Genomic DNA, 14,402 nt, shown 5'->3' on the forward strand with positions numbered 1-14,402 from the left:
TGACATGAATATCAATAATGTGGTCATTTTTATAAATTTCCTGTTTACAAAATTTTGAATTTTTCAAAAAACTAAAGATTTTCTTATTCCAGGCATAGATTACCTTAGCCGTATTTGGCACAACTTTTGGGAATTTTGGATCCTCAATGCTCTTCAACTTTGTATATGTTTGGCTTTATCAATATTTCGATTTGAGCGTCACTGATGAGTCTTATGTAGACGAAACGCGCGTCTGGCGTACTAAATTATAATCCTGGTACTTTTGATAACTATTTAAACCACTGGGTCGATGCCACTGCTGATGGACGTTTCGTCCCCGAGGGTATCACCAACCCAGTAGTCAACATTTCGGTGTTGACATGAATATCAATAATGTGGTCATTTTTATAAATTTCCTGTTTCCAAAATTTTGAATTTTTCGACGAAAAACTAAGGATATTCTTATTCCAGGCATAGATTACCTTAGCCGTATTTGGCACAACTTTTGGGAATTTTGGATCCTCAATACTCTTCAACTTTGTACATGTTTGGCTTTATCAATATTTCGATTTGAGCGTCACTGATGAGTCTTATGTAGACGAAACGCGCGTCTGGCGTACTAAATTATAATCCTGGTACTTTTGATAACTATTTAAACCACTGGGTCGATGCCACTGCTGGTGGACGTTTCGTCCCCGAGGGTATCACCAACCCAGTAGTCAACATTTCGGTGTTGACATGAATATCAATAATGTGGTCATTTTTATAAATTTCCTGTTTACAAAATTTTGAATGTTTCAACGAAAAACTAAGGATATTCTTATTTCAGGCATAGATTACCTTAGCCGTATTTGGCACAACTTTTGGGAATTTTGGATCCTCAATGCTCTTCAACTTTGTACATGTTTGGCTTTATCAATATTTCGATTTGAGCGTCACTGGTGAGTCTTATGTAGACGAAACGCGCGTCTGGCGTACTAAATTATAATCCTGGTACTTTTGATAACTATTTAAACCACTGGGTCGAAGCCACTGCTGGTGGAAGTTTCGTCCCCGAGGGTATCACCAACCCAGAAGTCAACATTTCGGTGTTGACATGAATATCAATAATGTGGTCATTTTTATAAATTTCCTGTTTACAAAATTTTGAATTTTTCGAAAAACTAAGGATTTTCTTATTCCAGGCATAGATTACCTTAGCCGTATTTGGCACAACTTTTGGGAATTTTGGATCCTCAATGCTCTTCAACTTTGTACATGTTTGGCTTTATCAATATTTCGATTTGAGCGTCACTGATAAGTCTTATGTAGACGAAACGCGCGTCTGGCGTACTAAATTATAATCCTAGTACTTTTGATAACTATTTAAATCACTGGGTCGATGCCACTGCTGGTGGACGTTTCGTCCCCGAGGGTATCACCAACCCAGTAGTCAACATTTCGGTGTTGACATGAATATCAATAATGTGGTCATTTTTATAAATTTCCTGTTTACAAAATTTTGAATTTTTCGAAAAACTAAGGATTTTCTTATTCCAGGCATAGATTACCTTAGCCGTATTTGGCACAACTTTTGGGAATTTTGGATCCTCAATGCTCTTCAACTTTGTACATGTTTGGCTTTTTCAATATTTCGATTTGAGCGTCACTGATGAGTCTTATGTAGACGAAACGCGCGTCTGGCGTACTAAATTATAATCCTGGTACTTTTGATAACTAATTAGTATATTATAGATAATCTAGGCAACCGTGTTTTATCCGATCCCTGAAATAAATAAAGGAGACACATCAAGTCAACAAACAACACTTACAGAGTGGTATAAAGTTCCAACGGAATAACAGGATTCCTTTATTAAGTAATAAGCATAAACCATCACGCGAATCCACGCTATCTTTTTCCTCGCTTCTCTATTGGAGCAATTTTGTTTAAGGAGCACTTCTCTGCTGCAAGTCCTTATTTTTTTAATTTAATTGAATAAAAAAGCATTAACTTATGTACCTTTATAATTAGTTCCACGTCCTCTAGCACTGTTAAACCTAGTTCTTTAGAGTCAACTGAACCACCAAAAACTTCTTTTAATCTATCATACGGTGTTTTATCCTGTAACATACCAAATAGATTGCATCTTTCAACCGCCGTAATCAACCTGTTACCGGATTGTTAAATATAATGAGTCTAATTATTGATAACCCTTATTGAGTACAAATTGCCTAGATTTACCAGAATATTAAAATACGGAGATGATGTATCATTGCATATCGACCAGAGACCAAATGATGATGACGTAAAAAAATAAAGCACAATGTGCTATGCCTATGTTAATAGGGATTAAGATTATTTAATTCATGTTTGACATTTTTAAATATTATGTCTGTTTGTTTTGTTGACACATCGTTGTCGATACATTGGAATTGTATGTGACTGTCATACAAGTGAGAGGTCAAGCAAGCTGTTAGACCAGGTTTAGTCCACCATTTTTAACATAAAATGCCTGTACCAAGTCAGGAATATGACTGTTGTTATACATTTGTTTGACGTGCTTGCGCTTTTGATTTTGCCATTTGATTAGGGGTTTTCCCGGGTTTTTTTTTATTTTCCTCGGAATTCAGTATTTTTTTGATTCTACTCTTTTCTATCGTCATGTCTTCAAATTTCCTTTTATATATTTTGTGATCCTCTGGCTTTTTTATGCGAGCTAATTTATTTTTCAAATTTAGAAAAAAATGTTATCAGTAAAACATTTTTTGAGAATAATCATTATTTCGTATATATCCTTTCACATTTCTTCACATACGAAATCTCGACTCATCTTTTTCCTAAATGATTTGGTTTGCACAGCAGCAATAGTTTGTTATAGATAGCCTCGCAAAATAAACGTCATGTGTTTCTAAGACGTCGTGGACATTCATCCTACACTGTATGTATGTATGTATGTATGTATGTATGTATGTATGTATGTATTAATTAATGTCGGTGGGTATATATCCAGTTGATTGGTATTCTACTCTTCTTTACAATTTAATTCATGCATACTTGCTTCAATTTCCAAAAGTCATTGGCTTTAAATGCAATGAGGAATACACATATACTAGATATCTTGTGATTTTGTATGACCACATTCTTTGCTAAGATTATGTAAATGAATAAGTAACTAATTTTACTTACAACGTACATATATTTTTACGCATTATGCATATAATCAAACAAATATACCTAGTACTAGTATCCCTTTTCATTACTATTATGTCATAAATGATATTACATAGTATCTACATAGTGCCTACCGATATATTTATGATTGTTGGATTACTGCCTGACTGCAACAATAGTTTGAATATCTCCGGTTGGCGAAATTCCGCAGCCCAATGTAATGCTGTTCCGCCAAACTGTAAAAAAGAATTAAGTTTTGTTTATTTTAAATAAACAAGAGGCTCTTAAGAACATGAATCGCTCACTTGCTATTTGTTTGCTAAAATCTTTCGTCAATGATTATTTTTGCTTTTCAATGTATATTGACCAGTGTCTTAAAATGTCATTTAAATGCAGCAGCTCAACAATGAGTAATTCGATAAGTCTGAAATTTCAGGGCTGATAGATCTTGACCAAGCGAACAATATTACCCCCATGTCAGATTTGCTCTAAAGACATTATTTTTTGGAGATATAAGTCAAAACATGCATTTGACCCCTATGTTCTATTTTTAGCCATGGCGGCCGTGTTTGTCGATTGATCGAAACTTTTGATACAGTTTATAAACTAGATACCCTAACGGACATTTAGTTAAAGTTTGAAGGTATTTGGGTCAGCAGTTTAAGAGGAGAGGATTTTTGAAATAGTTTACGACAACAGACGACGAAAGACAACGAACGACGACGGACGCCAAGTGGTAGCATAAGCTAACATGGGGCCGCCATTGAGGCCCCGGTGAACTGTAAAGAACTATGGGCTCCTTTCTCCCAATTATTTATTGATTTAGAAAAAATTGATTCAAAATAGCATACCTTGTCCTGCAGATTTTTATCTTGGTCTCGCTTAATTAATAATGAAACTATATTCTGATGTCCACCTTTAACGGCATAATGCAACGAGGTTCTACCATACTGAAATATAACATTTGTGTAAATTGAATGTAAATGTAAAATAAATTTCAAGTGATATAAATTATGATATGACATTGATTATCAGTTGTGCTGCCGAGGGAAGGTCGGTGCCCTTGCTAACTCGAGCTTCCGATTCCAATACAAAATAGCCGCCATGAACTATCAAAGAGTGCAAAAGGGTACCTGAGAAAACCCCATTTTTTATGGATTTCGTGTTGCTTAGACTTTCATTTTCTTTGTTGTGTTGTGTATATTATTTGTCTGTTTGTCTTTTTCTTTTTTAGCCATTGCGTTGTCCATTTATTTTCGATCAATGAGTTTCAATGTCCCTCTAGTATCGTTTTGATCCTCTTCCTATAACGGGTATTGGACACAAACAAAATAATCAATCAATCTTTTCATAATATTTGTTCAGTGAAAACTTTTGTTTTCCAATATGATTAAACATATGTATGTCAGAAATGATTTAACTATTTGAAAAAATGACAATGCCACTTTTATAGTATAAGCTATTTCGATATTTCATGTGACAGTTATCTGCGAACATGTTTCATTTAAAAAATACACAACACAACGTATGCCTTTTGTCAAATCTCTTCACAGAGCTTCGATGTGTGTTTTGGGGCCCTTCCCTCGATTACCCTACATATCTTATGTGTTATAGAACACAAAATCTATTATGAAAGAGGATACTTTGTTCTTCATATTTAGATCACTGCCATAACTCAATAACATTGAGACTGTGTTCAAATGTCCATTTTTAACGGCATAATGCAATGGAGTTCTACCAAACTGTAATACAAATTTAATGTAAATGAGACAATATATCATACAGATGAGTTTGATTCTTTTTTTCTAAAGATCAACACGACAGTTATCTGATTAGCATTCATACCATATAGGTTTTTTGTATATGAACATACGTCAGCATAATTAATTGACATCCATCGATAAAACATCTATATGTCGACTTAGATCAACTTTTTTTTATGTTAGAAGTGATTTACGTACATATTGACCATTAAAAAAGTATACATAGAACCTTGAAAACATATCATACGACGTCGGTTAAATAAGTTCGGTCTCGTGTTATCTCAACACGGACTGTTGGAATTAGTAACATTAAGCAAAGAGATTGTAACTTCTCATAAACTTTTCCTTTTTCTACTTTATTTAAAATGTTATCTACAGTTACCGTATTTATAGAGATTTATAAACAGAATATACAAAACGCATGTAAATGAGCGTTAACTGGACAATGCCTACATTTCAAACTTTGTATTTTACAGTAGATTTATGGAAGGTAATCAGTGAATATATATGTTATTCTACTGAAAGCAGTTGTGACAATTTTTTCAGTTCACAAGTAAGATAATTCATAGCATGACAGATTTTGATCTTAATCCTTATTTTCACTTGTTGGTTTATCTGTCAGTGTTGTACATTAATCTAGCATATCCCATAAAGTTTATTTATTTTAGAAACACACATTTTAGTGTTCAAGAGCATACCTCGTCTTTTCGAGTTTGATCACTGCCTTGTTCCAATAAAAACGATATTGTGTGCTTGTGTCTTTCTTTAACAGCATAATGCAATGGAGTTAGACCATTCTGTAATACAATGTTAAGGTAAATGAGAGAGAAAACATGGAATAGTATTTTTGCGCCTGTCCAAAGTCAGGAGCCTCTGGCCTTTGTTAGTCTTGTATGATTTTTAATTTTAGTTTCTTGTGTATAATTTGGAATTAAGTATGACGTCCATTATCACTAAACTAGTATATATATTTGTTTAGGGGCCAGCTGAAGGACGCCTCCGGGTGGGGTAGTTTATCGCTGTATTGAAGACCTATCGGTGACCTTCTGCTGTTTTCTGTTCTATGGTCGGGTTGTTGTCTCTTTGACACATTCCCCATTTCCATTCTCAATTTTAGTAGATTTTTATAGACTTAAAAGTTTATTCTGTTTAATTTAAAGGATCTGTATGACAGTAAAACTCTCTGCAACGACCTACATTTATTCGGTCCAATGTCAACTCTATATATTTCTTTTCGTTTGACTCTATATGAATTTTCCTCCGTTAAATATCACGAAATAGTAATATTTATTTAGATACATGAATAATATATGCACGTAAAATCATTTGGTGGTTTAAAGGTTGAGGTTCTGTTATATTTTATTAAAAAAGTTTTTTTATGTTCACCGAAGCGCTAATTAAAAACTACATGCACAACACACAGCCTAACGTTTATTTTATGAATATGGATCATATAGAGATTAAGTTATTTTCATATAATGATGTGTTGAATAATTGTTTTGTCTGCAAATATCAATTTGTAGATTGTTATTGTTATGAGAAACTAACAAGTAACTGATAATCAGCCTTTCAAAATCATAAAAACGTTTAGGAAATTTCAAATACCGTAATTTTGACCACACTAAAACAGAATTACCTTATCTTGACAGTTTATATCAGCTTTGCAGTTCAAACACAGAAAGACGTCATTCAATCTCCCGTCTTTTGCCGCATAAAGAAGCATCTAAGAGATAAAATAATAGCCGTTAGTTAACGAAGTACTTGGAAGTAAAGTCAAGCCCCTTAAACAAAATAGTTGTAATATTATCTGTATTGTTATCACAAGCATACGAAAGTATTTGATAATATTCTCCCGTTATTTTTGCTACTTGGTTATTAATGTCTTTATTTCTAAAAAGTGTTTTAAAAATATACAATTAACGAAAAATAAATTCAATACTCACCAATTCAGAAAGATATATATTACATCCATCACATTTATATATTTCTATGTAAGGTATATTAGTCTATTAAAGTTAATCCTCGTGCGAATTAATCGTTCTACATGTGAAGGTCAATATATTTTACCAGCTAACAATTCTAAATATAGAAATAGGTGGAAACCTATTAAAGTCGGTCAATATGAAATTAAATGTATGTGTGTACATGTAATTATATTTCGTCTAGCAACTCACACATGTACAGTCAAAGCTAAAACTGTCACTAGAGATGCACATATGATTGTATTTTTATCTCTAAATTCTGTATATATTTGTATGTATATTATGCTTTTTATATTTGAAATACATGTATCAAATACTTTTTTAAAAACAATATCAAGATGTCACTTAACCCATTGCATATATGTTCTTTAAATTGTCAGGGGTTAGGAAAATATGAAAAAAGAATTAGACTAAAAGAATGGATAAAACAACAAAAATGCAACATAATATTTTTACAAGAAACACATTTTTCGAACAATTTAATAGATAAAGAATTTACGGGCAATTTATATCATAGTTTTGGAAGCACACAATCAAGAGGTGTTTCGATTTATATCAACCAAAAAATTAAGTATGAAATCATAGATAAATATGTAGATCAACACGGAAGAATTGTTTTAATCAACATAGAAATCGACAAAAATATATTTACTTTTGTAAACCTTTATGCCCCAAACACAAGTAAAGATAGAAATATATTCTTTAAAAAAGCTTTAAGTGTCATTGAAAAATATAGTCTTGGTATAATTATCATAGGCGGTGATATGAATGAAACGCTTAATATAAAAGATAGAAAAAGTAATAGAAAAGATCAACAAAAAATAAAAAATAAGACAAATGGGCTAAAAACTCTGATAAAAAAACTAAAAGTTATAGATATATGGAGAGCTATAAATCCAAATAAAACGCAATATACCTGGAAAAGAAAAAATAATGAAGTAGCTAGTAGAATTGATTATTTTCTAGTAAGTGAAGATGTGAGACCAAGAGTACTCAGCACTGATATACGACCTGCAACAATTCAATATACAGATCACTTAGCGATTTCACTTAAAATTAATCATTGTCAAGGGAACAAAGGAAAGGGATACTTCAAATTAAACAATAATATCCTTAACGACGAATCATACAAACTAAAAATAAATACTTTGATAGATAAATATGAAAAATTAAGAAATAAAAAAAGTCTAGCAATCGTGTGGGATCTTTTTAAAATAGAAGTTAGAGAGAAAACTATAGAACATTGTAAAATAAAAGCTAAACATAAAAGAGATGAAATTACAAAACTAGAACAAGAACTTAAACTTTTGAATGAAATTCACGATAACTACATAGATGAAAAAAATAATAATTTGCCAAATATAATAGATTCAATAAATAAAACAGAAGAAACACTACAAACTTTATATTCAGATAAAATAAAAGGGGCACAAATAAGATCACGAGTTAAATGGATAGAAGAGGGCGAAAAAAATACAAAATATTTTTTGGGATTAGAAAAATCAAGACAAACAAGGAAAAACATTACTGCTATAAGAGACAGTAAAGGAGAATTAACAGAAGATCAAGGCAAAATATTAGAAACGGGGAGAAATTATTATGTCAATTTATATAAGTCAACTAATCCTGATCTAACAGAAATTGAAAATTATATTGAAAAAACTAAAATAAATTACAAATTAAGTACAAAAGAAGGTAATGAAATTGACGGCAACCTGACAATAGAGGAATGTACACAATCTGTTTTTAAAATGAAACTTAATAAAACACCAGGTATCGATGGTCTCTCAATTGAATTTTATAGAGCTTTCTGGTCAAATTTACAAACCTTTGCTGTAGATGTTTTTAATAATTGCTATGAAAAAAAAGAATTAACAAATTCTCAGAAACTTGGATTGATTACCCTTATATACAAGAAAAATGACCCATTAAATTTAGATAATTATAGACCAATTACCTTACTAAATGTAGATACCAAAATTATAGCATACTCTCTTGCACAAAGACTGAAACCAATATTGCATAAAATCATTCATAGTGATCAAAACGGTTATGTAAAAAACAGATATATAGGATTTAATATAAGACAAATCCAGGATATTATAGATTATTCGGAAAAATTCAATGTAGATGGAGCTATCTTATTTTTAGACTTCACAAAGGCATTTGACTCGCTAGAATGGGAATTTATGTATTGTTCTTTAAAGAAATTTGGCTTCCAGGAATCTCTTTTGAGGTGGATAAATACTTTATACACAGATATAAAGGGTTGCATATTAAATAATGGCTGGATTTCAAGACCCTTCAACATTGAGCGCGGTATCCGTCAAGGGTGTCCCGCGAGTTCTATAATTTTCGTAATTGCTGTTGAAATTTTAGCTAGTAGATTAAGACAAAATAAAAATTTTAAAGGCTTTCAAATTAAACTAGATAATAAAACCCATACATTAAAATTAAGCCAGCTTGCAGACGACACCACTTTATTTTTAAATTCAAAACAAGAAGTGTCATTAACTCTGAATATTATAGAAATTTTTGGATCACTTTCAGGCCTAAAGCTTAACCGAAATAAAACAGAAGGAATATGGCTCGGCAATTTAAAAGCCTGCAAAGATAAAGTTGAAAACATTAATTTTACACAAAAACCTATAAAAGTTTTAGGAATATACTTTGGACTTAATAAAAATGAGTGTAAAAAATTAAACTTGCAACGACAATACGAAAAATCTGAAAAAATAATTAAAGATTGGAATAAAAGAAATTTAACTATGTTAGGTAAGATAACTCTTGTTAAATCATTAATCTTACCGAATATTACTTATGTTGCATCTGTAACCGAAATTGATAACGAATACCTAGCAAAATTTAAAAAAATAATATACAGTTTTATATGGAATAATAAATCTGAAAAGGTTAAAAGGGATATAATAAGTAAAAATTACCATGCTGGCGGGCTTAAAATGATAAACATAGATAAATATCTAGAAGCGATAAATATTAGTTGGGTAAAAAAACTCATCGAAAACGAAGATCTATCACCCAATTGGAAAGTATTACCAAGATTTTATTTTGATAAATTTGGACAAGAATTCCTTATATTTAAAATGAATTTCAACAATATTAATTTGGTCTATAAACTGAAAGAACTAATTCCACAATTTTACTTAAGAATAATCAAATCATGGATAAATACAAAATCTGAAAAGGAATTAGATCATCTATCATATAAACAAATAAGACAGCAGCTTATATGGGGCAATAAAAATATCAAATTAAACGGTAAATGTCTCATCTTCAAAAACTGGATAAACAGCAAAATTCTTTTTTTAAATGACATTATTGATAATAAAGGAAAATTTAATCAAAACATGATCTTAGATAAACTTTCCTGTCATGCTAACTGGTTTTCAGAATATTCTAAATTAATGAAAGCAATACCAAAACAGTGGTTACAAGAGCTAACTAAAGAAGAATCATTAAAAACAAAAGTTGCCACTGACTCCGAATATAAATTTAAAGATAAAAAAGGAAAAATGGTATCATTTAAAAACATTTCCTCCAAAGACATTTACATCTCCCTCTTAAATAGATATTATGAAAAACCAATAGGATTTCAAAAATGGGACAACATATTTATCTTGGAAAACAACACAAACAAAAGACAACAAATGCTAAATTATATCTTTTATTATATACAAGATAATAAATTCAAAATGTTAAGATGGAAATTTCTGCACTACATTTTACCAACCAAACAATTACTTTTCTCTTGGAAAATAACTAAAACTCCGCTATGTAATATTTGTGATGTCATCGAAGATTATGAGCACTACTTTTTAACATGCAAATTTCTGAAATCATTTTGGGATAAAATAAAACTTTTACTTGATAAACTTAAAATAGGACATCACATCATATCAATTAAATCACTTTTGTACGGATACAAAATAAACGATACAAGTTACTACAGTATAAATGATTTAATTACAATTATTATTTTTACTGTATACAAAGGATACTATACATCCGAACAAAAAACAAAACAAATTAACATGTTTGAAATTTTCAAAAAAGAATTTCTTCAATATCACGAAATATTGATAAATAAAGAAGGCAAATATGAAAAATTCCATAATCTGGTTGCAGAAAAAATTAAATTAATTTCATAAATTAGAATTTATTATACATCTTGTTATCATATTTCTATTCAGTTACATACATGTCATTATTACTATATATACATATTGTGCACTAACAAGTACTAACTTATCAATAAAATGCTATATACTAACGTTAACGAGGCCGGGATAAGGTACCGGTACTTCATGTATCTCTAACAAATGTAAAATTCAAATAAAATATTTTAACATTAAAAAAAAAAAAAAAAAAAAAAAAAAAAAAAAAAAAAAAAAAAAAAAAAAGTACTTGGAAGTAGAAAGATTAATAGTAAAATATTTCTCTGTATTTGATTTCAACATAATACATTTTGTATTTAAAATGTTTTGTCCTATTTATCTTTCAATTTGTTCAAGGAAGGGGGCGTCTATTGATTTCTGAATTCGATATGAATCTTTAATCATTTCTGGGAATTATGAATAGATATATCATGTTATGTCAAGGGACTGTGAAATTTTCTGAGCCGTAAGGCGAAGGAAATTTGTTCCCAAGACTGGTATTTTCCATAAATACCCCTCCATAACAGGATGTGTCTGTTTAATAACACCTAATAGATTTGGATTGAAACTCTCTGTACAGGTGAAGGGAAATCTTTCTATTTTTACTAGTAAGGTACAATTTATAATCATGTTCATGCATACTTTCATAGAACCGCGGGAATTGTACATGTACACATATGCGCACTGTCTCTATGTAAAGTCATACCCGAATAATTTGTTCGAGAAGAGGCTCGCGAGGGTTATAAAATAATATCTAAAATGGTCAATACCACGGCATATAGAGGAAATTGAGGTATAATCACCGGCAGAGGTGTTCAGTAAAACAGGCAAATTTGTTTGAAAAGAGAAAAAAAGGTTACAATATGTGAAAAATACACTGACTACCAACCAATCAAAATCCGGTATTGTTATATAAGATGTAATTAAAACATTAAGTAATTCTCTTTTTTCTTACTTAGATAGGAATATAAATTATGTTGGGTAAGTTCAATGAAGTAAATTTAACATCAACTATTTTGACAGTTTTTTCACCTACGTTTTTTTATGATAAAGACAAAAATTTCCATTCTGTGTTTATTTTGTAGCCGTATCCTTCTTTATTATATAGGTACACCAATTTAATTGTTAATCCATATGGAATCATAGAAAAATTGATCTAAACTGACCTCCAAACCATCAATGATTCTGAAATGAGGAGTACCCAAATTGCATCCATGCTTAAATTCGCACTGTCAAAATTCTAATAACAAAGCTTTTGTTTAATTTCTTCAAATATTTTGAACAATTGGATAATAGTCCATGCTTACTCTTAATTTTTTTTAAATGGATACTTGTAACATATTGTATTTGATCATTTTAAAAAGATGACGTTTTGATGACGTAGCATGGCGACGTTTCAGTACATTTTTCTTTTTCAGTAAACACTTCACCTGTTGATAAATACTGTGAACGTTTTGTGCATATCTAAATAGTTTTACCTATGTTGAAAGATGTGCATAGTATCAAATCATAAAAATACAAATTGTTTACGGTCTCTAGGAAATCTTGAAAGATTATTTTTACTATTTTGGCTTAATAGGTGCAATTTGGGTACTCGGTGCAATTTGGGTACCGTTACATTATGGTCTATACAGAAAACGGGGAGATTTATGCGCACGTAAAATAAATTTAACCCCAACGCATACTGTGCCTACATCGATATAGGTAATTTTTACCATGTGCTGTTTGTTGTTGTTGTTTTTCTGTTGTTTGTGTGAACGTCCGGTCCTGTTATGAGTTTTCGTGTATTAGAAAGATATAAAAATAAAACGCCACTCACTGCAAAAGTTTATAACTTAGGACACTCATCCAAATTACTTACAAACATATTTATTTATAGTGGATTGGGAAACAAGTTTTGCAACTTATATAAATCCCTGTCCACTTTGCGGGTGCGAGTGCTGCCTTGTAGCGGCATTAGCCAGCTCTTTTTTGAAATCTACAAGGGTGTCTTTAACGTGCAAGAGATCTGGATCTGTCTTAACACTTGTCAGTCATTTATCTCTCCTTCCGACGGACTATCATCGTTTCCTCAAGACCATACTCGAACATGGTGTCTATGGAGAGCCGAACATTCAAATTACTGGCCTGTGCGGTGGATTAGAATAGCTATTTGAGTACTTTCAAAAACCTCTATCATTAAAACATTAAATTGATAACTTAATGTTGATCTTGATCTTATAGTCTCCATCATATTTTAATAAAGTAAGGTATGAATACGTGTATAGTAATCATCTAAACTTACCTCGTTTAATGTTCCCATTTCGACTATATCCTAGGCTGTAAAATATTAACATTTAATTATAAATGACGGAAATAATAAAAATCGTAAAGGCGTACAAGGTATTAATTACCTAGAATGTGTTTGTTTTGTTTACACATCGTTGTCAATATAATGGAATTTTATGCGACTGTTATACAATTGAGCTAGCTTTATAAAACCAGCTTTCATCCACAATTTTCTACTTAAGAAAATGTCTGATCCAAGTCAGGAATATGACAGTTGTTATCCATAAAATATTTCAAACATAAAACAGTTCGATGAACACAAAGATAATTAACAAATTTAGAAGAACTGAAATCCGGGATTTGTTAATACTTCTTCATGAGAGATGTGATACATAATCATAAATTGTTTTGTTTCGATTCTTAAGAAATAAATTCATGCTGTACGATTATATTGTTTTATATTTATCATATTTGTTATAATATTTCCTTACTCTTAGTATTCCTTACAACAAAATTATTATATGTACCTGTGTTCGTTATTCAATTTAACGTAATTTTTTCCAAGGTTATAGTTATCTATCTGATATTGTTTTACATCTTTCCGTTTTATTAATATGATATTTATATTGTGTCATAGATCGTATTTCTTTTATGCTTGTTCAACTTTTCAGCATGAGCGTTCCTATTGAAGGCAAATGTTACCAAGGAAAGCGTCTTAGACGCTTACAACTAATTAAGTGTTAATTTTACTTGGAATAAGGAGAAAAGCATGAAATACCGGAAGAACAATTCCGTTGTTAAAATTTCTCGTTCAAAACTTAAAATTTTTTTCTTTTAAAGTAAACATTTAAGACGTGTCGGATAGAAATCGACCTTATGCAAGTGCACGTTAACGTTGTCAATGTATAAGATTTTGATTTATTTTTTGAACAGTTAAATTTTGGAATAAAAGGTTTTTTTTAGGTTCCTTACAAAAACTCAATTTTTAAACAGACTTAACTTAAAGATTTTTTCAACCCAAAATAGGTTAACGTATGTATTAATATTCATTTGAATAAGGTCGATTTTTATCCAACGCAGCGGA

At 30.8% G+C, this 14,402-nt stretch overlaps 1 protein-coding gene across 1 annotated transcript in view; it reads right to left on the reverse strand.

Moving 5' to 3' along the window:
- Positions 1-13,374, reverse strand: part of LOC139502439 (uncharacterized) — a 33,473-nt gene extending 20,099 nt beyond the window's left edge. Inside the window, exons 1-7 of the mRNA XM_071291915.1 lie at positions 13,335-13,374; positions 6,530-6,616; positions 5,592-5,690; positions 4,774-4,872; positions 3,982-4,080; positions 3,265-3,366; positions 1,979-2,080 (exon numbers count right to left, since the gene is read on the reverse strand). Coding sequence (XP_071148016.1) covers positions 1,979-2,080; positions 3,265-3,366; positions 3,982-4,080; positions 4,774-4,872; positions 5,592-5,690; positions 6,530-6,616; positions 13,335-13,352 — 606 coding nt within the window. The 5' untranslated portion in view covers positions 13,353-13,374. The remainder of the gene's footprint in view (positions 1-1,978; positions 2,081-3,264; positions 3,367-3,981; positions 4,081-4,773; positions 4,873-5,591; positions 5,691-6,529; positions 6,617-13,334) is intronic.
- Between the last annotated feature and the right edge of the window lie 1,028 nt (positions 13,375-14,402).

The sequence above is a fragment of the Mytilus edulis genome, chromosome 14, assembly GCF_963676685.1.
Source record: "Mytilus edulis chromosome 14, xbMytEdul2.2, whole genome shotgun sequence".
NCBI lineage: Eukaryota > Metazoa > Mollusca > Bivalvia > Mytilida > Mytilidae > Mytilus > Mytilus edulis.